At 44.0% G+C, this 26653-nt stretch overlaps 2 protein-coding genes across 3 annotated transcripts in view; one reads left to right on the top strand and one right to left on the bottom strand.

The window, feature by feature from the left end:
* MRPL39 (mitochondrial ribosomal protein L39) overlaps positions 1–8438 on the bottom strand; it is a 72345-nt gene extending 63907 nt beyond the window's left edge. The window contains exon 1 of the mRNA XM_089330624.1: positions 8247–8438. The gene's annotated coding sequence lies outside the window, so the exon portion shown is untranslated. The remainder of the gene's footprint in view (positions 1–8246) is intronic.
* JAM2 (junctional adhesion molecule 2) overlaps positions 7698–26653 on the top strand; it is an 83091-nt gene continuing 64135 nt past the window's right edge. Inside the window, exon 1 of one of the 2 annotated variants that reach the window (XM_017346699.4) lies at positions 7698–8265. In XM_017346699.4, the coding sequence (XP_017202188.3) occupies positions 8199–8265 (67 nt within the window). In that variant the 5' untranslated portion in view covers positions 7698–8198. The remainder of the gene's footprint in view (positions 8266–26653) is intronic. The other variant, XM_051819205.3, reaches the window with a different exon arrangement.

Here is a 26653-nt window from a genome sequence, read left to right as displayed (position 1 = left end):
AAATAATTAAACACAATACAAATACATAGGGATGTGAATTGCAGCTTTCTTCATAACGTTAAATAATCAAAAAAAAAAAAACTAAAAATCAATACAATACGGGCTAGGCCTGATAAATAAGTTATTATATCTCTAAAGTCAGCACAATGGAGCCATCAGGACTGGTGATTCAGCCTGGCCCAGCTTCTGTCGTGGCCATTTGGGGAGTGAACCAGCAGGTAGAAGCTCGCTCTCTCTCTCTCTCTCTCTGTCTATAACTCTGCCTTTAAAATTAAACAAAAAAAAATCTAAAAAAAAAAAAAAAAAAGACTGAGTTACATGGATGGTTTTAAGAGTAGAAGTAATGTGGCAGAGTTGTTAAAAGCTCTAGATGGAGATGAACCTGAAATCAGATTCTGCATGACTGGGACAACTTATCACAATCCACTGTGACCCACAGTGCCTTCATATGTGGAATCAAAGGAGATGACACAAATGAAGAACTCAGTGATGAGTTTGGCCTGAAGAGATATTGACATGGGGCTGGCGTTATGGCACAGTGAATTAAGCTGCCTCCTTTGACACCAACATCCCATGTTAGAGCAACAGTTCTAGTCCTGGTTGCTCCACTTCTGGTCCAAGTCTCTGTTAAATGTGCCTGTGAAAGCAGCTTAAGATAATCCAAGTACTTGGGCCCCTACCAGTGACATGGGAAATCCGGATGGAGTTCTGAACACTTGGTTTCAGCCTGACCACAGCTGAAATGTGGTAGGTGCTCATTTCACATTGGATAATGGAAGATTGAAAGAGTGGGAGACAATGAGGAATGCAGCCTGGGCCTCCTGCATAGACTGGTCACCCTGAGAGCCCTGAACATTGTACAGAAATGAAATGCCTCCATTGGTTGGTATCTGGAGTTTCTTACACTCTTACTGATGTCAGTTGTAGGCAGGACTGTTAAAATACGTGTAACCATACCTTTCCCAACTCCTTTGTTGGGTTGCTCTAGAGACTCAAGGGAAAGATGCAAGGGAAAGGATTTTCAAATAGCAAAATATCAAGTGTCAAACACATGGAATGACACTGTCAGTACAGAAATAAAGTGACAACACTGAGGGTGGCTATTCCTGCTTCCTATATATAGGCAAGGAGAAATGCACTGCAGTGGAGTCCATCTTTGTAGTGGCAAAGAACATGAGTCTTTAACAAACCTGAGTTTAAATCTGACTCAATTATTTCTTCATTGCCTGGTCCTGGGTCAAGGTCTTAACTTTTCCAAGCCTTTGTTTCCCCATTTACAAGATGGAAATCAATTAACAATTAGTATCACCATTAACTTTAAGAATGCTTTGGAGAGCGAAGATCAAAAATGGAAGAATCAGTGTGTCTATCCAAATCTTTTCAGCATCCTCTCATCTGGATCGTCACCCGACATCCTAGATGCTGATTTTTATTACAGTGCAACTCAATGGCGTTCACATCTTCCTCATTACTTTCACTATTAGGTGTAGCTATGCTAGGCAAGAATAAATTAAGGTATATCTTGGGTTAAGTTACATACAGAGGGAAATCCCTTCCTGGCAAATACAGAGGGACACATGCTTATTCAGGGACTGCACTGCAAAGACATACCTGACGTCCTTTCCAGGAAGGTCTCCTGTCTCATCTTGCTGTATGAACTTGAGTAAGTCATTTCACCACTCTGAGTCTCATTTTTCTTAAATATGAAGTGAGGAAGGGTAGAACGCTAAGGAAGTTGGAAATTCTCTCTAAATTCTCCCTTTTTGTTACAATTCCATGCCAATACACTAATTGATGCCTGCCCATCCTTTGAGACCTGTGTTTACTAAATACTAGCTCCTTTCTCAAGGAAATTGTTAAAATGTTGATGTCACCTAAATCCCTGTGAAATTGTTACTTATTCAATGAAAAAACAAACTGTAGAGTTGATAATGTATGTTTTTTTTTTAAGATGTATTTATTTTACTTGAAAGGTAGAGTTACAATTGGCCCCAACAGCTGGAGCTGGGCCAATTCAAAGCCAGGAGCCAGGAGCTTCTTCCGGGTCTTCCATGCGGATGCAGGGACCCAAGCACTTGGGCCATCTTCCACTGCTTTCCGAGGCACATCAGCAGGGAGCTGGATCAGAAATGGAGCAGCCAGGACCCTACCTGGTGCCCACATGGGATACTTGGCGCTGCAGGCAGTGGCTTAATCCACTATGCCACTGCACCGGCTGCAATGTCTATGGATTTTTTAAAAAGAAAGCATTAATAACTACTTTACTGGCTATTGGAGAACTTCACTTAATTGATAAAACTAAGTTGGTGATGTTAAGTAATTTAAGAGCAGAAGACATGGAAAAATGTTTCTACCTGTAGAAAATAGCACAAAGTGAGGGGGTTGTCTGCTTGTCCTCTTGGGAGTAAATTCGGAGCACTGTTATTTATAATGCACCTGAAGAAAGGTATCACCTGGGAAGAGTAACATAAACTGCATGCTGGAGACATCATGGATTCTCTGAACAGGTTTATTTGGCTTGAATAGAGGGTAGGGCTGCCACAGCTTGAGGGTAAAAATCAGGATGGAACGTGGAAATCAGGCTTATTCTAGAAAATGCTCTGGGGATATGATGGTAGGGGTAGGGAGAGTTAGGGAAAAAGGAACCCATTAAAGACCTTGAATTCTACACATATGAATTTAAGAATGGCTATGTGGAACAATTGGAAATTTATGTGGTTCTAGAAAAAGAAGACTTTTTTCTCTCTTTTCTCTAAATTGCAGTGTGTAGGCACACTTTCCAGCTCCTTCTCTACACCCATGAGGAAAAATAACTCATCCACTACAGAAATACCAAATCTGAGATGTTGTGAGGAGTTGCTTAATCTCAACCCAGCCCTTCCCTACATTGCTTGTTTTAGGAAATGTTCCTTGACACCTCGCCAACATTACTTTGAATTCAGAATGAGAGTGGTGGAAAGAATAAAAACTGGTAGGATGTCCTAAAACACCCAAGCCCCATTATTTTTCTTGTCAAAAGTACTCACAGTGTCCCAGTGGAAGTGATGACGAAGGGGGCCATGCCATGTGATCAAGCAGGAAGAACAGAGGCTGGAGGGATGTCCCTAGTGTTTCTTCCCTATTCTTCCCTCCATGTTGCCCCAGAACTCCCTGGGACAGCATTTTGACAAGTAGAACAGTAATGAAACCTATACTCAGCCAACCGCTGATGGATGAAGCAGTATTAACTACTGCTATCCTTTTGCCATCCTGCTGCTGTTTAGTGTTTGTTCTTTTAAAATCATTTCATTATTTATTTTCATCTGACAAGGATGTTCTCCCTTGACCACACCTTTAGTCAGGCTCTTCTGAGTCCTCTGCTTGACAAGACCCAACCTTGGGTTACTGTCCCTCTGCCCACGTAGAAACCAGTTTGAGCAAGAATCGGGCTAAGCCAGCTAGGTAGAAATCTCCCACCTCTGATATCTGATCATCTTTGACATTTTATCACTCTGGCTTGTCTTTGACAATGATTCTACCATGTCAGTTTAGCCAGAGCCCTTATCCTTGCTATTTCCTCTTTGTAATTTTCAATCTACTTACCCCCACCCCCACTGTCCCAACTCCATCCTTTGTCACAAACCCCACTGGTCCTTGTTGGAATGGGAGTTGAGCTCTCCCACTGCAAGACCCTGGGGCAGTGGCTCCCAGACCCATCACCACAGACCCCTCCTTGAGTAAAGTCAGCTTTACCATTTTTAATAGGTGTCAAGAACAATTTTTCCTTAAACAGATCTTATGCACTAGTCACTTTATTAAGTATAGGGCACAAGTGTGTAAATTTTTTCTACAAGTTTGTTGGAGGCTTTATTGATGATTCAAGTGGATAATGGTCTCCTTGTTATTAATTGCAGGAGACAATTCTCAATTCTCAACCCTTGGTTTAGCTTTGACACCATAAGTACTTCTACCTTTGGCTCTGGATTCTCACGATTCCTCTCTTACTTTTTTTTTTTTTGGCAGCTCTTTCTTGTGTTCTTTCTCTGAATCTTTTTCCTACCCCTTATTACAGTTATTTCCTTAGATTTTCTTAGATATTTAGGCATTTTTTTTCCTTCTTGTGGATCTCATTTACTCCTGTGGCTTCCCCTGCCCTCTAAAGCAATTCTATGCCTTCAAACACCATTACATGGATTTGTTGCATCAGAATCAATCGGGCGGGCAGGTGTTGTGGTGGACTGGGTTAAGCCACCACTTGGGACAACCGCATTCCAAATTTGGATCCAGTTTCCTGCTAATGTGCATCCTGGGAGGCAGCAGTTGATGGCTCAAGTGCTTAAGACTCTGCCACCCATGGGGGAAGCCCATTTGCAGTTCCTGGTTTGGCTTTAGCCTGGCTCAGCCCAGCCCAGCTGTTGTGGGCATTTGGGGAATGAATCAGCAGACAGATCGATCTCTCTCTCTCTCTGCCTTTCAAATAAATAAAAATAAACTTTAGCCTCAACCAGAGTACTAGATAGAAACAGAGCTTTACTGGGCCGTGTAAAGTTATGGTGTACTAGGTTAAGCCTCCTCCTGAGGTACTGGCATCCCATATAGGTTCCAGTTGGAGTTCTGGCTGCTCCTCTTCCTTTATTTTATTTTATTTTATTTTTTTTGACAGATAGAGTTAGACAGTGAGAGAGAGAGAGACAGAGAGAAAGATCTTCCTTCCGTTGATTCACGCCCCAGATGGCCTCTATGGCTGGTGCTGCACCTTTCCAAAGCCAGGAACCAGGTGCCTCCTCCTGGTCTCCCATGTGGGTACAGGGCCCAAGCACTTGGGCCATCCTCCACTGCCTTTCCCGGGCCACAGCAGAGAGCTAGACTGGAAGAGGAGCAACTGGGACTAGAATCCAGCACCCATATAGGAGGGCAGCGCCGCAGGTGGAGGATTAACCAAGTGAGCCACGGCGCCGGCCCTGCTCCTCTTCCAATAGCCCAAGTCTTAGGCCCTTGCACCCTCATAGGAGATGCGGAAGAAACACCTGGATCCTGGCTTTGAATTGGCCCAGCTCCGGCCACTGTGGCCATCTGAGGAGTGAACCAGCCAATGGAAGACCACTCTCCCTATTTCTCCCTCTCTTTCTGTAACTCTGCATATCAAATAAATAATTTAAAAGAGAGAGAGAGAGAAATATAGCTTTACCGGTACCCCTGACTTTGAAAGTTCTGGAACTCAAAACTTCAACATAATTTTAGGAAGAGAATCATATATGTCTCCAGGGGATTCGGAGCAGACAGCCTTGGTGATCACTGTTTTAGGAGATGCTGATGATATTTACATTTATTTCTTTGGTCAATCTTGACAGTTTCCTGAGTTCTAGCTCCATCATTCTGCCAGACTGCCAGCAGCTCAGCTAGATAGCCTGCAGTCAACTCTTGCAAAACCTGCTGAAACTTAGGATGCTCCCTTTGCTTCTCACTCGGTTAATAACACTATTCCTAACCATATAGACAAAGCATATAGCATTGCCAAGGCTGGGAATCCCAGGGACCTACAACTTCTCTGCTTTCCCATTCCCGAATCTAATGGATGACGAAATCCTCCTAGCCAAGTTTGTGACATATTATTTGAGTCTACCTGGTGTCTCACTCATAACTCTGTGACCACATCCATCATGCCTTCATCCTCTACTCAGGATATTATAATAGTTTTACACTGGTCTAACATCCTTCTTTTCTTCTCTCTAATCCACTTTACATTTTCATAGATTTGCTGCTCTAGGGCAGCACCTTTATGGAGAATTTTCTGTGATGATGGGAATGCTGTATATACTTATTGTCCAATATAGTAGTTCTACCTCCACCTGACTATTGAGAAGGTCAAATACGGCTATTCAAAGAACTCCATATAGGACTCCATCTAGGACTCTCAACTCAAGACTGTGAGCTTGTCAGCAACAAAGACTCAGTTTCTTCATCACTATCCCCCAGCATCTGGCACATTAGAGTCATTTGACAAATGCCTCAATTGAGTGGCAAATAAATGAATGAGTCCATTACTCATATGGGATGTCACAAAATTTGTGTTTAAAATAGCTGTTTACAAAAGCTCCTGTGGCCAGCGTTGTGGCACAGCAGGTTAAACCATAGCCCACAGTGCTGGCATCCCATGTGGGTGCTGGTTTGAGTCCTGGCTGCTCCATTTCCTATCCAGCTCTCTGCTAATGTGCCTGGGAAAGCAGTAGAAGATGGCCCAAGTGCTTGGGCCCCTGCCACTCATGTGGGAAACCTGGAGGAAGCTCCAGCCTCTTGGCTTCAGCCTGGTCCAGCCCTGGTCTTTGCGGCCATTTGGGAAGCGAATCAGCAGAAGGAAGATCTCTGTCTCTCCCTCTCTAGCTCTGTAACTCTGCATTAAAATAAACAATAAAAACAATTTTTATAAAAAAAGGTATAATCCTTTAAACAAATTACGCATTTGCAAGGGCAGAGAGGCATTTGGAGTTAGGGAGAGCTCCTATCCATTGGTTCACTCCCCAAATGCCCACAATGGGTGGGACTAGGCTGAAAAAGCTTGGCGGAAGCCAAGAGCTCAGACCAAGTCTCAGGCATGGATGGCAAGAACCCAGCTACTTGAGCCACCAGGGCTGCCTCCCAGGGTCTGAATTACCAGGAAGCCGGAGTCAGGAGCCAGACAGCCTGATGAAGGCAGGTGGGTGAGTTTTAACATGAGGTCGAATCCCTGCTCCTTAAAAATCTGCCTTTGTGTGTGTTTTGTTTACAGAGGAGTAAAAGACGCACAGTTGGAGCAAGAATGAGAAAAAAAAAAAGAGGTCACGGACAGCTTTTCTTTCCAAGTATTGAATCTTGTTACTGCCTGGAAAAGCTGGCAGACGGCTGTCCTTACCTCGGCACCCCTTCCCGCTGGACTGGGGCAGGAGCTGGAACATTCAGCCATTTGCCACTTTCCCTTCTGGGCCCCCTGGGTCCTCCGCGCCCCGCCCTCCCCATGGGTACTAAGCTTTCGTCCCTGTCACCAAGGCAACGGCAGGGATGCCTCATTCCTCACAGCTCTGCATATCTAAACTCTGCTCGCCTTTGTCCACTGAGCTGGCTGAATTCTTTGTGTGTAGGCCACTAAATCAACTCTCTACACAGAACTTTATGCATTATTCTACCTTAGACAAAACTCTGATGTGCAACAATTTCTTCTCCAGGGAATGGCTCTTCCCAGACCTATCCATCCTCTTGAACACATCAGACAGCTTCGGTCCCTAGGAACAAACACACACATTGCCAGTTCAGTCAGTGAGTGCAGCTTAAGTGTGGGTCAATTTTAAAGCACGCAACAGCGCATTCATAATGGGTTTCCCTTTTAAAAGCACAGTAGGCCAAAAATAAACCTGACAAAGGGCAGCTGTAGAGTTTTAACATGTGGAAAACTCCACAGGCGGCAGTTATGTAACTGGAAAGCAACATGATAAATATTTCACACCGATAGAGGAACTTCCAACTCCGGCACAGGAAGAAGCAAGCAACACAAAACACCCCTAAGCTCTCCAAGGACCGAAAAGCGCACACTGAGAAGGGGCTGAGGCTGTTGCTAAAGTCTGAGACTTGACTTCCCGCACGAGTCTAGGCAGCTTTTTTTTTTTTTTAAGTCTTGAGTCCAAGGCGGAGCCCACGAACCCCATCTCCTCGGCGCGCCTCCCGCTCTGGGCAGAAATTCTCCAAAGACTCCACCCCCGGGCTGAAAAACCTCAAAAGAAGTTTCCTGGAGAGGCGGGGAAGACTGGAGTTGGAGCGAGGCAGGCGGGAACCCCTCCCCACTCCGCCCCCTCCCCGAGCGCCCCGGGCTCCCGGCCCTGGGGACAGCTGGCTGCCCGCGCCGGACCCAACACAAAGCCGATCAATGCCGGCGGCGCGGCGCGGGGCGGGGGCGACCGGCCAGGGCATTCCCTGCGCTGCTCGCCTCCTGCTGCCCCCTCACTAGGACCCCGCGGACACCTCGTCCCGCGTCCACGCCATCCCCTGGCACCCCACCCGCCCCCCCAAAAAAAGAACGGCCCAGACCCCCCATTCCAAGGCTGGAAGACCAGCTTCTGGGCAGCCAGCCGAGAAGGCACCCTGGAGGGGGAAACTGACGTCTCCTCCAGACCCGCCCCTCTCGCCCGCCCCCGCCTGGCCGCGCACTCTCCGGACGCCGGACCCTAGCTGCCCACTCCGGCCCCGCGAAGATGGCGAGGCGGAGCCGCCACCGCCTTCTCCTACTGCTGCTGCGGTACCTGGTGGTCGTCCTGGGCTGTAAGTCGCTCGGGAGCCTCCATCCTCCCACCCGGTCCTGCTTTGACCCACCCCCCCGGACCCCAACTCTGAGCGCGCGGACGGAGCGGGGCGGCCCTGGGCTGCGGGTCCACGCGGGGCTCGGACTTTGCACCCCGCGGGCTGGGATCCGGGGCTGCGGGCAGTGTAGTGGCGGCGGCGGCGGTGGGAAGCGAGGGGCGGGTCTTGGGCTTCTCGTAAGTGCGTGTGATTGTGTCAGTGCTAGTTTGAGAAAATTAAGGGCCCCCACTACCAGGTGCAAAGTTGGGTTAAGTTTTCAAAGGCACAGGGACGTGATTCGAATGCAAAACTCACTAACGACTCGTGAGATGCTAAGAACCCCTGAAACATGGCATCACTGGGAGGCGGGCGCCGGCCACTCCCGCAGTCCCCGTGCTCCTGGCTTCTCCGTGAGGGTCCCATCAGTGCCCGGGGTCGGCGGAGCGCTCGTGCTGCGGGGCGGGGGCGTGCGCGGCTGCGGAGCTGGAATTCCCTAGATCGCCTGCACCTGTGCTGCTGCGGGGCCCCGTCCCCGCCCACGACCCCGGACAGCGGCGGGGGTCCTCGGGGACGTCCCACGGGACGACTGGGAGGAAGATGCAGACGCTCCGCGGGACGCGTATAAGCCGGATTTTCACGGATTCTGGGCGCACGAGATTGAAAACCCTGGGAACGTTTCCTTTTGTTTTCTTCGCGTGGACTTGTTAGGAAAATGCAGGAAATTACTAGATTTTACGCCATGAAGTCTTTTCCTTTTTCTTTCGTCCCCTCCCTACCCCTTCCTTTTTTCGTTTTTTCCTACATTCTTCTTGCCTTACCTGTTTTTTTTTTTTTTTCGCCTTTCCTGGTAAAATGAGTTATCCTGGCTCATTCTGGTAATGTAATGCTTACAGTACTTAAAATAGACCTCCTGGTGAGTGTGTAATACCACGATACACTGAGTTTTTCCCCTCAGTCTCTGGTTGCCCAAGTGAATCTCGCTCAGCCCAAGGTCCTCGTGTGTGTGAGCTGTGTCCCTTGCGGCGGGGGTGGACTCGCGGTTCTCCAAGGGAAGGGCCATGTGCTGACCTATATTATAGAAAATCAGGCCGGGAAGGCCAAGTTTCACAGTAAGACCCTTAACAGTTTCTGACCATCCATTGGTGTCCTGCTGAACGCGCAGGGAGATGTGCTCAGCAGAAAGGCAACAAAGAGGCAGGCTGCAGGGATAGAAACAAAGCTGGGGAAGTTACGGTGGCCACTAAAATCTTCCGTTTCAGATCTGAAAAGCCTGTGACTTTAGTTGTGGAAGGAGCAAAGCATTTTCCTGTGATCCCTGCCCCATCACTAAGATAGAAGCAGTACACTAAGTTTGAAATTGTAGCTGACAATCAACTAAGAGGCAAACAAAGGCTTGGATGAATGGGTAGAATAACCCTGCTAACCATGGTGCCGGGGATTAACTTGGGAAATGTTGCCGAGATCTTTTCTGTCTTGTTGCTGGGATGGCCAAGGTCTGGCATTGCTAAAGTCTTTTTTTTTTTTTTTTTTTTTTATGAAAGTTTTTTAATGAAATTTTAGAACAGATAGATTTGAAGAGAATTTTCCAAGTTAGGATAGAGAGTTGCTGTGTAACCCACCGTCAGTTTTCCCTGTTGCTGACTTAGGTGAGCAGAGTGCACTGTGTTCATATTCTCTTCATTCTTTTTTTTTTTTTTTTGAAAGATTTATTTATTTATTTGAAAGGCAGAGTTACAGACAGGCAGAGGCAGAGGCAGAGAGAGGTCTTCCATGCTCTGGTTCACTGCCCAAATGGCTGTAATGGCTGGAGCTGTGCCGATCCAAAGCCAGAAGCCAGGAGTTTCTTCCGGGTCTCCCACGAGGGTGTAGGGTACCAAGGACTTTGGCCATTTTCTACTGCTTTCCCAGGCCATAGCAGAGAGCTGGATCGGAAGTGGAGCATCCGGGCCTCAAATAGGTGCCCATATGTGATGCTGGCACTGCAAGTGACGATGTTACCCACTACGCTACAGTGCTGGCCCCTTTATTCATTCTTACCGTTTGTCCTTCAGTGTTGCACGATTCTATCCAGGACAGGACATTGCATTTTATTTATTTTTTTAAGATTTATTTATTCTATTTGAAAAGCAGAGTTACCGAGGAGAGAGAGACAAGAGAGAGAAAGAAAGAGAGGTCTTCCATCTGCTGATTCACTCCCCAGATGGCCACAGCGACCCGGGCTGGGCCAGGCCGTAGCCAGGAGTTTCATCCAGGTTTTCCATGTGGGTGCAGGAATCCAAGCACTAGGACCATCTTCTGCTGCTTTTTCCAAGAGCATTAGCAGGAAGCTGGACCGGAAGTGGAGTATTCAGGATTTGAACTGGCACCCTTATGGGATGCCGGCGTAGCAAGCAGCAGTTGAAGGCACTGCACCACAGGGCTGGCCCTGGGACATTACTTTTCATAGTCATATTTCCCCAAGCTCCTCTTCGCTGGGGTGATTTCATACTTCTTGTGGGTTTGTTTGTTTATTTTTTTCTACTTTAACACTTGTGAACAGTAGTGCTTGAGAGTTTTATAGAATATCCTTCAATTGGTGCGTTTCTGCTGTTTTTCCCTTTATGGAGTATGAGATTTGGGGGACGGAAGATCGCAGAGTTGAAGTGTCACTTGCATCACATCCTATCCAGGGCACATACTGTAATCATGACTTGTGCACCAGGTCAACCTTGATCACCTCGCCAAAGTGGGTATCAGGTTTCTCCACGGATTTTCTATCCTTTCTTCTTCATTTCCATGCTGTACTTGTTGATAGGAATCCACTATGTGCAGCCCACCCTTAGGAAGAGAGTTACACTCCACTGCCATAGGGTGGAGAATATTTGTACATTATTCACAATTTTCTGTGTGGGAGAGGTGTTGCTCCCATCACCCATATATTTACTTTATCATTTTTGTATCCACATAGGCTCATAGATAATTTATAATTTAGGTTATAATCCAATTTTATTTACTAAAGACAGTGGATTTGTTATGCTGCAACTACATACTCTTCTTTTTAAAGTTTTATTTATTTATTTGAAAGGCAGAGTGACAGAGAGGGAGAGAGAGAAGAGAGATCTGCCTTCTACTCATTCACTCCCCCAAGTGCCCGCAACAGGCAAGGCTGGGCCAGGCTGAAGCTGGGAGCGTGGAACTTCTTCCAGGTTTCACATGTGAGTGGCTTGAACTCAGCCAAGTACATGAGCCTTAGTAGGAAGCTGGGTAAGAAGTGGAAGGGATGAAACTGCTTCCTGAGAATGCACCTGGCACCCATGGGGGAGACCCAGAAGAAACTCCAGACTCCTGGCTTTGGCTTGGCACAGCCCTGGTCACTGTGGCCATCTGGAGAGTAAACCATCGAATGCCTTTCAAATAAATAAATTTGAATCTTAAAAAAAAAAAAAAAGTCCAGGTTACTTCAAAGAAGTTTGTCTGCAACATAAAGCATTCTTCAAAGAAAGTGGAAGTGAGACTTGCTTCCAAGCACTCTCATATGGGATGTGGTTATCCCATTTGTCAGCCTAACCTGCTGCAATGCAACACCCACCTGTGCATACTCATAAATATTCATCCCCAATATGACTGCACCACTCTTTCACCCGATCCTATCATGGATAATATCAGGCTTACACCATTCTTCCCTTTTTGTTTCTTCCCTTTCGTTAACGTCCTTTATGTTCTGTAGTAGTCTAGAAGATTGCTTGTTGTTAATTGCGCTATGATTTCAGTGTCCCTGTTGATATATGGACAGATATATGGACACTTTTTAGTCTTTTTGATTTAGTGAAGTTGTACTTTCTCCTTCCCACTCTGTGAAGGGAGGAATTTCTTGATGTTCGTCCATCACTGTATGCCTACTGCAGAGCCAAGTGCCTGACTGATAGAAGGTATAAATATATATAACTTGTGATGTTCATTCAGGCTGCTAGGACAATGTATCATGAAGTGGGTGGCTTGTTGACAGTTCTTTCTTTCTCACAGTTCTGGAGGCAAGCAACAAGGCTTTTTTTTTTTTTTTTTTTTAATAACCTGCAGGTGTTTTAGTTTTTTGTTTTGTTTGTTTGTTTGTTTTTAAGAGTTATTTATTTATCTGAGAGGGAGAATTACAGACTGAGAGACAAAGAGAGATCTTCCATCCGCTGGTTCACTCCCCAAATAGCCACAATGGCTGGAGCTAGGCTGATCTGAAGCCAGGAGCCAGGAGCTTCGTCTGGTCTCCCACATGGGTGCAGGGGCTCAAACACTTGGAGCATCTTTCATTGCTTTCCCAGGCCACAAACAGAGAGCTGGATTGCAAGTCAAGCAGTCAGGACTTGAACTGGTACCCATATGGGATGGCAGCACTGCAGGTAGAGGCTTTACCTGCTGTGCCACAGCCCCAGCCCTGCAATCAAGTCTTAAGATCAAAATGCTGGGGCCGGCACTGTGGCGCAGTGGGTTAAAGCCCTGGGCTGAAGCACTATCATCCCATATGGGCGCTGGTTCAAGACCTGACTGCTCCACTTCTGATCCAGCTCTCTGCTGTGGCCTGAGAAAGCAGTAGAAGATGGCCCAAGTCTTTGGGCCCCTGTACCTGTGTAGGAGACCCAGAAGAAGCTCCTGGCTCCTGGCTTCAGATTGGCTCAGCTCCGGCCATTGCAGCCATCTGGAGAGTGAAGCAGCAGATAGAAGACCTGTCTCTCTCTCTGCCTCTCCTTCTCTCTCTGAGTAACTCTGACTTTCAAATAAATAAATAAATAAATCTAAAAAAAAAAAAAGATCAAAATGCTGTTAGCAGATGCAAGGTCTGGTGAGGGTGCACTTTCTTCTTTGTAGAAAATATCTGTATTCCGTTTCTCTATATGGTGGCACTCTGGGACCTCTCTGTAAGGGACTAGTCCCACTCATGTTGGCTGTGTTCTCATGACCCAGACACTCTCCCCTGGCCCCATATCCTAATACTGTCACATTGGTGATGAGACTTCAACATAGAAGAGGGGCACAAAAACTCAGATCGTAACAGATGGGATGAATGATAAATAGTTAAATGACACTTGGTAGAAAAAAAGGTTCCCCAACCCTGATTTATAAAGTAACTTACTTATAAGGTCTGTGGAGTAGGATGTGGACATCTTTGTGGAGTCATTATTCTGCCTGCCATACCAACCAAAGTAAGGATATGTAACAGTAGCAGTGTAATCAGTACATGGCCATGTAACTTTTATCTTTATGTTATAAATGATAGTGACATAGATCTGTGGTTTTTTTATTCCTTATATTTCAAGTTGCATCTTGAGGTGGAGAACATGGATTCTGATGCTAAAGTCTGTGCTCGCTTACTAGCTGTATGACCTTGTATGAGTTATTTAACTTGTGCGTGTGTCAGTTTGCTCATCTGTAACAGTGATAATCCCAGTAAGAATGCTTATCCCCTTGAGGTTTAGGGAGAGTTAAATGTGTTGACGTGTATAGCACACACAGAAAACTAGAGAAGCCGGTGAAGGTTTTTAAATACAGAATATCAGTCACATTTCAAAGGGAGCACTTTGGATGAAGTATAGAGAATGGGTAGGAGGGAATTGGTGGGGAGTTATAGTGGGGAGTTTGGTTAGAAGCTGCTGGAGTAATCAGGCAATTACTTTTATAAGTGCTTCTTTTGTTTGGCTTATTGAAATATACCTACACCCACAGAGAATTGTTTTACGTCAGAAATGTAGTTAATTAAATCTAATCAGAGATTTGAGAAGATTGCTCTTTGAGGCTTGTTTTTAACTCAAGAGGCAGAAAGGGGAGGCAGGGGACCACTGTACAAAGAGAGGGAGAGCACAAGAGACGGTGCTCCCATCCACTTGTTCACGCGCTGAATGCCCACAACGGCCAGGAGCACGAAGTTCACTATGGTTTCCCACATGAGTAGGAGGGCCATGCCACTTGTGCCGTTCCTGCTGCCTGCCTCTCTCTTTCTTATTCAACGTCCAGATTTAATTTGTTTTTGGATTTTCTGTTTTATTTGTCAGAATTTCCCTCAGGGACAATTTAGGACAGATTTGTCTTAATTTGTCTATCAGATTGAGCATCCCTAATCCAAAAATCCAAAATTGGAAATGTCACAAAATCTAAAACTCTTTTAAGTGCTGACCATGCACCACATGCAGAAATTTCCAGAACTGCTTCCAACTGCGATGGATCTCAGTCAAAATGCAGGTGCACCATAATATTGTCTAAAATTAACTGCAGACTATTTGTATAAGGAGTATATATATATAAAAAAAACAATGAATGTCATGTTTAACATTTGAGTCCTGTCCCCAAGATATCTCATATGTACATGCAAATATTCCAAAATCCAAAATCTAGAACACTTCCTAAGCATTTCAGATAAGGAATACTCAACCAGTGCTCAGAGAAAATAACGGTGTTTCCTGCTGTCCTTTCTGCTGGGCTTTTTTGTTTGCTTATTTTCATTTTGTCAAAGAAATCACCTGCTCTTTTTAGTTTTGGTTTTCTTCACATTGTTAAAACTTTACAATGAGCAAAACCTAAGGTAAAAGTAAATAATTGTTAGGTGCATTTACTTATGTATTTAACTAAAAATAATATCTGCTTTTGTTAAGTTCAAATAGCACAAAACTGTTATAATTTAAAAATAAGTCTCTTTTCAGGCTCCTGACTCCTGTTGGACACTTCACAGGTAGTTCACTCTTAAGTTTCATAGAGTTCCAGGAAAATTGAAAAACTGAATAGTTTCAGCATATATGAGTATACCTGTACAGCTTCGTTAAAAATAAAAGTCAAAATTTACTATTCTATGATGTTCAGCAGATCAGATCATATCTGTGTTCTATGCCTTCCTACAAGAAAAATTAGTAATGAGTTTTGTTAGTAATGAGGCCACATCCCAAAGCCCCATCTCATACACGAGACTTTTAACATCCATGGAAACCTTTAGAACTATTGTGTCGAAATAGAGGAGGCACTACCTTCTATCTGAAGCCACCGAAGTAAGCAGTGAGAGAAAGTGATGAACAGCACAGAGGAAAATAAGCAGGGACCAGATCTGAAAAGGGGGAAATCCCAACCCAGATCCAATGAAGTTCAAAGACCAAAAGAGAAAAGAGCTTATGTACCAAACCCAGGGACGACAGAGACACAAGTGCCAGCTAAGATGGGCAGACAAGTGCGAATGGGTACTATTTTTAACGAAGCCCAAAGAAGAAGTGATGACCACAAATAAAAAGGGAACATGTTGAACTACTGGGAAAGTGCTCTATATTTGAAAGGGGAGAATGGTATTTATGTTCTTAAAAAATGCTCTAGAGGCACTTTTAAACAGGAGTGGACTCTAGTCAGAAGTAGAACTGACACATGGAAGAAATAATCACTCGTGTTTGTTCAGTGACCTAAGCACACAGCTGTCTGTGTCATAAAAAATATAAAACTTTACAGAAACGCATCGGAGTTATGGAATCATTGTAGTTTTGGCCCATGTAATGCTTTTGGTCCCAGAACAAGTCAGGTTCCTTTGTGTCTTGCTGTGTGTGTGTCTGTGTGTACACGTGTGCCATTTTACCTGAATGGTTCTTCTTCCCAACCTCTCCATGCTGTAATTTTAGTTGTTCCTGTCATCATTATTGTAATTTTTTTCTCCATGTAACCAAATACATTTTCTCCTTTGAAGGTCTGCTTCCAAAATTCCTTATCGCCTAAGACTTTCTGGGGACCAGAGTTGTCAGAGTGAGACCTGGCTGTTCCACTTCCTATCCAGCACCCTGCTAAGGTGCCTGGGAAAACAGTGGAAGATGGCCCAAATACTTGGGCCCCAGCACCCACATGGGAGACCCCGATGGAGTTCCAGGCTCCTAGCTTTGTCCTGGCCCAGCCCTTTTGGGAAATGAACCAGTGGGTGGGAGATCTCTCTCATTCTCTCTGCCTCCCTCTCTCTTTGTAACTCTGCCTGTGAAATAAGTAAATCTTTAAAACAAAACACAAATCTCAGACGCTAGTGCTCTTAGTATATTCTTAGTTTTCCCATGGCACGATGGACTGGACTGTTGGAATTTTTACCTGTGTATCTTTCTGGATTGTGAGTTTCTTAAGGCCAAAGACACATCTTTGTGCCCTTAGTACTTAGAGTGGTGCCTGGCACACAGTGGTTCTTCAATAATTAGTTAAATAGAAGTAAGAAACCTGGAGTTAAATGTTTCTTAGCTCTATAAAATTTTAATAGTAAAATCCAAGGACACATGTAAAGTTAATAATACCAAATGAATACATTATTTTTATTATTCCTTGAAATCATTCCTCTCCTTATTAACTATGACCTCCCTAGACTTACAAGGAAATGTATTGACTAGTTTGCCTTATAGAGTTGAAGAAATGTTGCTGATTGCCCAACACTTCCTTGGATTGTAAAAGCAAAGAAAATCTTCTTGAATTAGTAAGCACTGATTAAAAACACAGATGAATCAAAAAGTACACCCCTGAGAAGTTGCCTGACATAAAACAGGACAAGGATGCAGTGCAAATACTCTTGGGAACAGGGGATTCTGAACTTTCCTCTCATGGCCAGATCTCTTTGCCATTCAACTATCATAACAAACTATTCCTGTAATGGGCAAAAGTGTATTAAGAGAGATAAGAAGATAGAGCCAAAGTGATCTTTATTTCCAAACCAAAGATGGCTTTCCTAGCTGTTCTTTTTCTTTTCTTTTCTTTTAAGATTTATTTATTTATTTGAAAATCAGACTTACAGAAGAGGAAGGAGGGAGGGAGGGAGCGAGGGAGAGAGAGAGAGAAATCCTCCATTCTATAATTCACTACCTAGGTGGCCACAATAGCCAGGGCTGGGCCAGTCCGAAGCCAGGAGCCAGGAGCTTCTTCCAAGTCTCCCATGTGGGTAGCAGGGGCCCAAACACTTGGGCCATGTTCTGCTTTTCCCAGGCCATTAGCAGGGAGCCGGATTGGAAGTGGAGCAGCCGAGACTTGAACCGGTGCCCATATGGGATACCAGCTTTGCAGGTAGCAGCATTACCCCTTGTGCCATGATGCCAGCCCCCTTCCTCTAGCCTTTCTTTTCTAGTAGTCATTGCATCTTCTCGTGGGATCTTGACACCTGCTTATTAGCACAGAGAAAGTTTCCTCTGTGTTCAGGTGACTCATCATCTCCATCCAAGGGTATCATCAGGCCGTTCAGCATTAGGCAAGGTTAGATGCCAAGAATAGATACATCCTCAGAATCTCATCTACTCCCCCAGAAAAGCTGTCTGAGGGTGTTGGAATGTTTGAGAAACACTTATTTGGGGTGGTGATCTTCATATTCTATCTTTTAAAAAGAGCATATGCCCTGTGATGTTTTGTCTAATATGGGAAAATTTAGGAAGGAATTTCCAGCAATTTCTAGCAGTTTTTTTATATAAGAAAACACTGACAGGAGGGAATAAAACTTCTACTTTTTAATTTTTAAAAAATCTAAAATTTTTATTTGCAAGCAAAGAGACAGAGACAGGCCAACAAAGTCTCTCATTTGCTGGTGCACTCCCACAGTACACGCAACAGCCAAGGCTGGGTCAGGCTAAAACCAGGAGCTGGGAACTCAGTCCAGATTCACCATGTGGATGGCAAGGACCCAGGTACTCGAGCCACTGCCTCCTAAGGTGTGTGTTATTGGGAAGCTGGAGTCAGGAGCCAGAGCTGGACTCTGAACCCAGGTACTCAGCCAAACCGCCATCCTTAAGACTAGGCGAAACACCTGCCCTGAACACCTGAGTTTTAAATAGTTGACATTTTGTTAGATTAAAATGTCAAAAGATTTTGAAAAAGAAGTGTCAGCCTGTACATAAGCTGTTGGTCATAAATTATCTGCAAGTTTTTATCTATGGATGCTACATTAATTAAAAAGCAGCATGAAATACAAACATCAAAGGAAACTTTAAAACTCCAGAGGGTTCCCAGAGATGTAAATTGTTCTTCAAATATGAAGCCTTATTCTTTTTAAAATTTTTATTGCTTTTCGTAAGATTATTTGAAAGGAACAGTTAGAGAGAGAGAGAGAGTGAGAGAGCGCGCGCGAGCGCTTCCATCCACTGGTTCACTCCACAAATGGCCACAACTGCTGGAGCTGAGCCGATCCAAAGCCAGGAGCCAGGAGCTTCTTCTAGGTCTCCCACATGAGTGGCAGGGGCCAAGTACTTGGACCGTCTTCTGCTACTTCCTCAGGCACATTAGCAGGGATCTGGATTGGAAGTGGAGCAGCTGGGACTGAAACCTGCACGCATATCGGGTGCTGGCACTGCAGGTTGTGGCTTTACCCATACGCTGCTACCCCTGAAGCCTTATTCTTGAAATGCAAAGTACCTCATCACAAAGAGAGCATAACTTCCGTATCAGATTATCAGAAACATAAAAGTCATCAAAAGCCATCACCATACTCTTTATTATCAAAACTGACCAGAAGCAGGTGCTCTCACATATTGCTGATGGGGTCCTGTGAGAATGTCATGGCAATGGAATTCAGCTCTGTGTAGAACAACCTGCTCTTTGACCTATCAGCCCCAATATTGAGAGTCTGTTCCAAAGCTGTACTTGCAAAACTAGGACACGATTTATGTGGTATTAGTTACTTCAAAATTGTTTCTTACAAAAGAGATTGAAAACAATCAAATAGTCATCCCTAGGGAATTGTCTGAGAAAATAACAAAAGAATACAATGTAGCCATATAAAGGAATGCACATGAGCCCTCTGTACCGCTATCTACAGATATACACTGGGCATTCAAAATGTTGATGGAAATGCATAATATGACAAAACTGTGCATGGATTTAAAATGATTTGCATCAAAGTAAACTTATCTGTTAATTCCATTTTCCCATAAACTTTCTGAAGTATCCATGTGGTAAATGAAAAACAAGCGGCCAGATCACTGTCGTGCTGGGAGGTTGAAAGAAAATTGTTCACAGCGGACAGAATGGAACAGGCTCGTCTTCCTCTAGCCTCCTGCATAGATTTGATTCTGAAACTGCAAATGCTTTATTTCAAAATGCTTTATTTTACCAAAACAGCATCTCTAAAAACTGGAAATACATAGACAGAAATGGGCCGGCGCCGCGGCTCACTAGGCTAATCCTCCACCTCGTGGCGCCGGCACACCGGGTTCTAGTCCCGGTCGCGGCGCCGGATTCTGTCCCCATTGCCCCTCTTCCAGGCCAGCTCTCTACTGTGGCCCAGGAGTGCAGTGGAGGATGGCCCAAGTGCTTGGGCCCTGCACCCCATGGGAGACCAGGAAAAGCACCTGGCTCCTGGCTTTGGATCAGCGCGGTGCGCCGGCCACGGCGGCCATTGGAGGGTGAACCAACGGCAAAGGAAGACCTTTCTCTCTGTCTCTCTCTCTCACTGTCCACTCTGCCTGTCAAAAAAAGAAAAGAAAAAGAAAAAAAGAAATGAATTTACTGTTTACCAAACTGTTTACCAAATCAATGATATGACCACACAGAGTGAAAAATTATTCCAGTTTGATTTTTTAAAAAGATTTTATCTATTTATTTGAGAGGTAGAGTTAGAGACAGTGAGAGGGAGAGACAGAGAGAAAGATGTTCCATTTGCTGGTTCACTCCCCAAATGGTTGTGATGGCCGGAGCTGAGCCGATCAGGAGCTTCTTCTAGGTCTCCCATGTGGGTGCAGGGGTACAGGGACTTGGGCCATCTTTTACTATTTCCCAGGCCGTAGCAGAGAGCTGAACGGGACGTGGAGCAGCCGGGACTAGAACCGGCACCCATATGGGATGCCAGTGCTGCAGCCTGGGTTTTAACTTGCTGTGCTTCAGCGCCGGCCCCTCTAGTTTGATCTTAAGAATGTACTATTCATTCAACAAGAGAATATATATTTAATTGAAAGTAAGAGATATAGGTGAAAATATATCTTAATCTTTAATCATTTAAAATATTTGTTTTGTTATTTTAAACCTGTTAGGTTACAAGATAACACAAATCAGTGATTATACTAATGTACATTGAAATCAAGTCTTTTAGTGTAGGGGAAAAGAAATGTATATATAAAGTTTTAAAAGTTAAGTAAAAAGTCCTAGAATGTTATATTTGAATTGAAAATATTTTTATGAGTTCATTACTTTATTTTTCTTTTGAAAGCTATATATTTCCTACCTGTGTCTAGTGGAAAGGTCCAGGAAAAATCATAACCAGTGTCAGTCAGCTTTGATGAAGTAACAAAGAACCAGAAACTCTCAATAATTTGAAAGTATGCATGTTTACTTTAACATTTTTTTTATTTATTTGAGAAGCAGAGACTGGACCCAGGCTGATCTGAAACCAGGAGCCAGGAGCTTCTTCCAGGTCTCCCCTGCAGGTGCAAGGTCCCAAGACATGGCCCATCTTCTACTGGTTTCCCTACTGGTTTCCTAGGCCATTAGCTGAGAGCTGGATCAAAAGAGGAGCAGCCGGATACGAACCGGCGCCCATGTGGGATGCCGGTACTGCAGCTGGAGGCTTAACCTACAATGCCACAGTGCCAGCCCCTTGTTCCAGTTTTTAAGAGACCGGTTAGGACATCCACATCTCATACTGGAGTGCCTGCAGTGAAGTCTTGCTCTGCTGGCAATCCAGCTAATGTCTCTAGGAGGCAGCAAGTGCTGGTATAAGTACCTGGGTGCCTGCACTCAGGTGGAAAGCCTGAATTGTGTTCCAGTGTCACAGTTTCAGATCAATCTCATCTACTGGCGACAGTTAGAGTGAACCAGTGAGTGGGAGCTCCTATTTCCTTTCTGTACCTCTGAGGTTTCTTGTACATTCCACCTTAGGATCTGCTGATTTAAAGAGATAATAAAAAGACTAAAATGAGTGCTAGGGTCTGAAGGTTTGTTTCCCTCCAAAATTACATGCTGACACCTAACCTGAGGTGCCGTGGGATTAGGAAGTGAGGCTTTGGGGAGGTGATTAGGTCGTGAGAGCGGAGTCGTTATAGAAGAGACCTGAAGGAGCTTGATAACACAGGGGAGGTGCCATCTCTCCCATCTCAGGGAGATGAGCCCTCACCAGACATCCGATCTGCCAGCCTCTTGATGTTGGACTTCCCACCTTCCCGACTAAGAAGCAAGAAATGTCTGTTGTTTATAAATGACCCATCCTAAGGTATTTTGTTATAGCAGCTCAATCAGAATAAGACAGTGAGTCTGCTTGAATTATGTGAAATATCTGTTGTCTTAAACTCTATACCTTAACCAGGGTGGTCAGTATAAGAAATGTACATTCTTTTTAAATAGTCCCCTTCTTAAGATATACTATTTCACGCTAACCAATAGAAAAATAAAATTCCTTACAAAACCCCGAAAACCTAACACTGTCATTAATTAGGACCATAAGGTCCCAGATTATACAGAAAAGTCCATTAGCAAATCCACTGTGTAAGAGCTACATTTTTTTTCATGGTGTACATGGTGGACCTTTCAGTGCATTTCTTTTAAAAGGGCTTTAATATTTTATCCCTTAAAATATAAAAATATCCATCAGATGAGTGCATGTCACATTCATAGGCTGCTAGCAAGAAAAGGTGAATATAAAAAAGACAGTTGATTACATTTTTAAAAATTAAAATTTCCCTCTTGCATTTGTTTAATGGAGAGTGGTTAAATCAACCTCACTTGTCAACCTCTGGTTCTTCTAAACTAAAGAGAATACTTAAATCTTTTAATAGGGTGAAGGCATCTCCAACTTTGACATATAAACTCTAGCATGTTTCAAAATTACTCATACCTTCTAAAATGACCATTTAATATTCAAATTGTTGACAAGATCAAGTTCCGTGTGTGTTTCTTTATAGAACTTAATTGCTCATACTTTCTTTGTCCTTGAATATTCAACCCTGATCCTTGAAGATTGTCTAGAGAAGTGACTGGTTGTGGGGAAAGAGTGGAAGTAGAGATACTCGGCTAACAGATGAGAAGCAACCTAGACTCTGTCTGCAGTGGATGAGTACCATCATTCCAGCCATTTGTGTCAGAAGCTATTTCCATACTGCATAACTTTCCCCAAATACGCTATAAATTGATGAGCAGGGAAGGGAATGTACACATTAATAAAGAAAGAAGATTTGCTTAACCTCCTACTCTATTACCTCTTAGTTTTAGAGTAGAAGCAAGATTGCATCACAGCCCTTTAAAAGAATCTGTATCCAGAGTTCTATTTATTTGCACGAATAGTCTTATCTCTTGCTAGTACTGTTTTCTGTGCTCAACTATTTTTTGTGGTGAGATACCCAAATCTGCTAAGTAATGATGAGAGCAATCAAGACCACCCCTTTCTCTCTCTCTCTCTTTTTTTTTTTTTTTTTTTTTTTTTTTGGACAGGCAGAGTTAGATAGAGAGCAAGAGACAGAGAGAAAGGTCTTCCTTCTGTTGGTTCACCCCCAAAATGGCTGCTACAGCCGGTGCGCTGTTCGGTTCCGAAGCCACAGCAGAGAGCTGGACTGGAAGAGGAGCAGCTGGGACAGAATCCGGCACCCTGACTGGGACTAGAACCCGGGGTGCCATTGCCACAGGTGGAGGATTAGCCTAGTGAGCCGTGGCACCAGCCTAGACCCCCCCTTTCTCATTACATAGGTTAGAATGTTTGAGGAAATTTATTTCTAATTATTAGAAAACAAAAGCAGGGGTGGTCATTTGGCATGCAGTTAAGGCACTGCTTGGAATGCCTGCATCCCATATCAGAGTGCCTGGGTTCGAGTCCCAGCTCATCTGCTTCCAAACTAGCTACCTGACAAAGCATATCCTGGGAGGAAGCACATGGCGGCTCAAATACTTGGGTCCCTGCCAACCATGTGGATTAAGCCTGGCTGGAGTTCCAGCCTCCTGGCCTTGGCCTGGCCCTGCCCTGGCTGTCGTGGGCACGTGGGGAGTGAAGATCTCTGTCTCTCTGCTTTTCAAATAAAGAATGGAAATAAATAATTTAAAATCTAAATGCTTAAGATATCAATTGCTTTTAAAAAAGCACAAATAGTTTTGTAAGTGGGCCATAGAAACACTTCTTTTGTAGAACAGAGTTATCTCACTGATAGATACGGTGAATGTAAGCATTGTTTCTTCACAGCCGGACAGTGGACTCCTATTCTTCACCTGGAAGAATGTTAATCACACTCTGATATGGCAACCTAGGAGCAGGCTCGCATTGCGGAATCACCTTCACTTTTAAAATTGATTAGTATTATTGACTATATCTCTAAAATCTCTTTCCAGTGATACATTAGTGGATTCATATGTTATACGTCCATGTGAAATATCTCTACTGACATTCAGAGGACTTCCTTGTATCTTCATCATCGAAGTCAAGTTTACTTACAAAGATACTGAGAAGGATATAAATAAAACGCAGCTAAGATTCTAAAGAACTAACTTGAGTCAGTTCTATTCTTGGTAATTAAGAAAATCTGCTTTGTTATATTTCTTTTCCTTATTGGTAAAATGGAAGTTTCTTTTAAGGATGATTAGGTTTTTAAAAAATAACATTTGGGAAAAAATGTACCATACTTGGCCTATGATGACAAAATTATTTTGTATGTAGTGAACATGTTTAACCTTCTTGTAGAGTTCTTATTTGTTAGAATGAGTTTGTTTTGGAAGGAAGTGAGAAATGGGCTCCAAAAACAACTTGGCATTCATGGAGTTGATTGATTATTAAGCAAGAAAATTTCTGTTTGATGAAGTAGGCAGTGGGAATTTGGAGGTTTTGAAGAGTGACACAGAATGTCAAATGACAGTTGAAGTAAACAATCATTTTTACTCTAACATATGACAGTCCTTCAAAAAGTTTATGGAAAAATGGGAGTTTGTGTTGAATGTTGTGGCATGGTAGGTCAAGCTGCCACTGGGGATGCCCTCATCCTGTGTCAGAGTGCCTGGTTTGAATCCTGGCTAGCCTCCAGGGAGGCAATGTCATCAAATGGATGATGATGACATAAGTGCTTGGGTTACTGCCACCCATGTGGAAGACCTGGATGCAATTCCTGGTTCCTTGCTTCATATTGGCCTAGCCTCAGCTATTGCAAACATTTGGGGAGTGAACCAGCAGATGGAAGATATCTGCTTCTCTCCCTGCCCTCCCCCCATCTCCCTCCCTGTCTCTTTCTGCCTTAAATAAATAAATCTTAAAAATAAATAAGTCACTCCATTCTTTTAAAAAAGATTAAGTTTATTTTGGTACAAATATTTTGAAGTCCATGCTTAGTTTTTTCATAGTATGTATCTTCCATGAACTTTTTTTTTTTTTTTTTTTTTTTTTTTTTTTTTTTTTTTTGACAGGCAGAGTGGACAGTGAGAGAGAGAGACAGAGAGAAAGGTCTTCCTTTGCCGTTGGTTCACCCTCCAATGGCCGCCGCGGCCGGCGCGCTGCGGCCGGCGCACCGCGCTGATCCGATGGCAGGAGCCAGGAGCCAGGTGCTTTTCCTGGTCTCCCATGGGGTGCAGGGCCCAAGCACCTGGGCCATCCTCCACTGCACTCCCTGGCCACAGCAGAGGGCTGGCCTGGAAGAGGGGCAACCGGGACAGAATCCGGCGCCCCGACCGGGACTAGAACCCGGTGTGCCGGCGCCGCTAGGCGGAGGATTAGCCTAGTGAGCCGCGGCGCCGGCCCTCTTCCATGAACTTTTTGAAGACCCCTGGTGTAAAATAGATTTGGAAGAAAAGGGTAACTGTTGTCGTCAAAATTGTTCAGGAGAGTTAAATTCAGGAAAATTGGAACTAGATTGATTAAACATGGGAGACATTGAAGAAATCAAAATAATAATTGCAAGGTCATAAACTTGTAGAACTAGAGAAATTGTGGTATTTTATTGAGAATATTACTTTATATTTAGGAAGCAACAGTATAAATGACCGTGTTTGGCTTAAGTTACCTATTGGGATGCTTGCATTTGGTATCAGAGTACTGGTTGGAGTCCAGACTACTCCGTGCTTCATATCCAGCTTCCTGCTAATGCTAATACATTTGGAAAGGCAGCAGATGATAGCCCAAGTGCTTGGGGCCCTGCCATCCACGTGGAAAACTAGGATGGAGCTCTTTGCTCCTGGCTTCCACTTGGCCCACCTCTGCTTGTTGCAGGTGGATGGGGAGGTGAACCAGTGGATGGAAGATGGATCTCTTGCCCTCACTCTGCCATTCTGCCTTTTAAATAAACAAATACAAATTAAAAAAAATGACTTTTTGACTTTTTAGACCATAGGAAAAAGGATGATGGAAAGTGTGAATCCTCTATGCCTATTCCCTGCATTTACATGGTGAATATGGACTAAAGGGAGAAAACATAGAGAAGAGTAGAAGTGGGGCAAAAGACTGAATTCTGGAGCGTGTGCTTGGTTAAAAGGACGTAAAAGAGTGGAGATAATGAAGAGAAAGAGCCCAGAGAAATAGTAGCCAGCCAGCAGAACCAGTGTCCTAGAAGCCTGGAGGAATTCTGCAAAGTCAGTTTTTATCTGGATGCCAGGAAAGATAAAGGGAAAAGGTGGCAGTAAAGTGATGGATAACCTGAGGGACGAAAAAGCAAGGAAAACACAAAATTAGTATTTGAAGAGGATTTGAAATTGATAAAATGCTTTCACAGAATGACTTGATTTCATTCTCTTGCTGACATCCCTGCGAGGCCTGTAGACCTATTTTTATCACAGTTTCATAAATGAGAAACAGAGGCTTAGAATATTTTTAGGGATGCACAGAGGCAGGACTTGAAGGCAGAGCTGCTGACTCCAAATCCCACATTGTTTTCTAAAGGAGACACAGGATAGGAGGTGTATTCTGGAGAGTGAAAAAAGGCTAAGGGGCTTCTGGGGAAAAGCGCTCCAGCCGCTCCCTTGCGCAATAGGCATACACAGCAAAGAGGGAGGGGTCTTCCCTTACTCTGTGCGGCCATTGTCAGCCTGCAGTGCCCTGCGGGGGTGCTGCCAGCATGGCCAGGGTTTTTGGTTTTTGTTTTCTTCTGTCCTAATAAGAAAATCATTTGAATGCTCTGTTTAGAGTGTGGTTAAAGGTTTAATTATCTTAATGTGTCATTAAAATACTTCTTGGCGTTTTAGTGTACTCTCAGCATAGCTGTCTCTGAACTTCCATAAATGCTTTCCACATTCACAATTCTAATTGGAATTTTTTTTAAAAAAGTCTTTTGGTTATTTATTTGAAAGATAAATAGAATAAATCCATTTTAAAAGGGAACCGTTAATATAATTTTCAGAAAGTTAAATATTTCTGTGTATCATGCATTTCCTAAATTTTTCTTAATTGGTATAGGTATTCTTTTTCAAATTGCTGTACCTGATGGTGGGGCGCTGGATGTGTTTTTCCTTTCTTTTTAAAGAAAGAACAGGCCGGCACCGGATT

The sequence above is a fragment of the Oryctolagus cuniculus genome, chromosome 4 (assembly GCF_051225735.1).
Source record: "Oryctolagus cuniculus isolate XC-2025 breed Fujian yellow rabbit chromosome 4, ASM5122573v1, whole genome shotgun sequence".
Classification (NCBI taxonomy): Eukaryota; Metazoa; Chordata; class Mammalia; order Lagomorpha; family Leporidae; genus Oryctolagus; species Oryctolagus cuniculus.
This window is presented reverse-complemented; position numbering and strand designations above follow the sequence as displayed.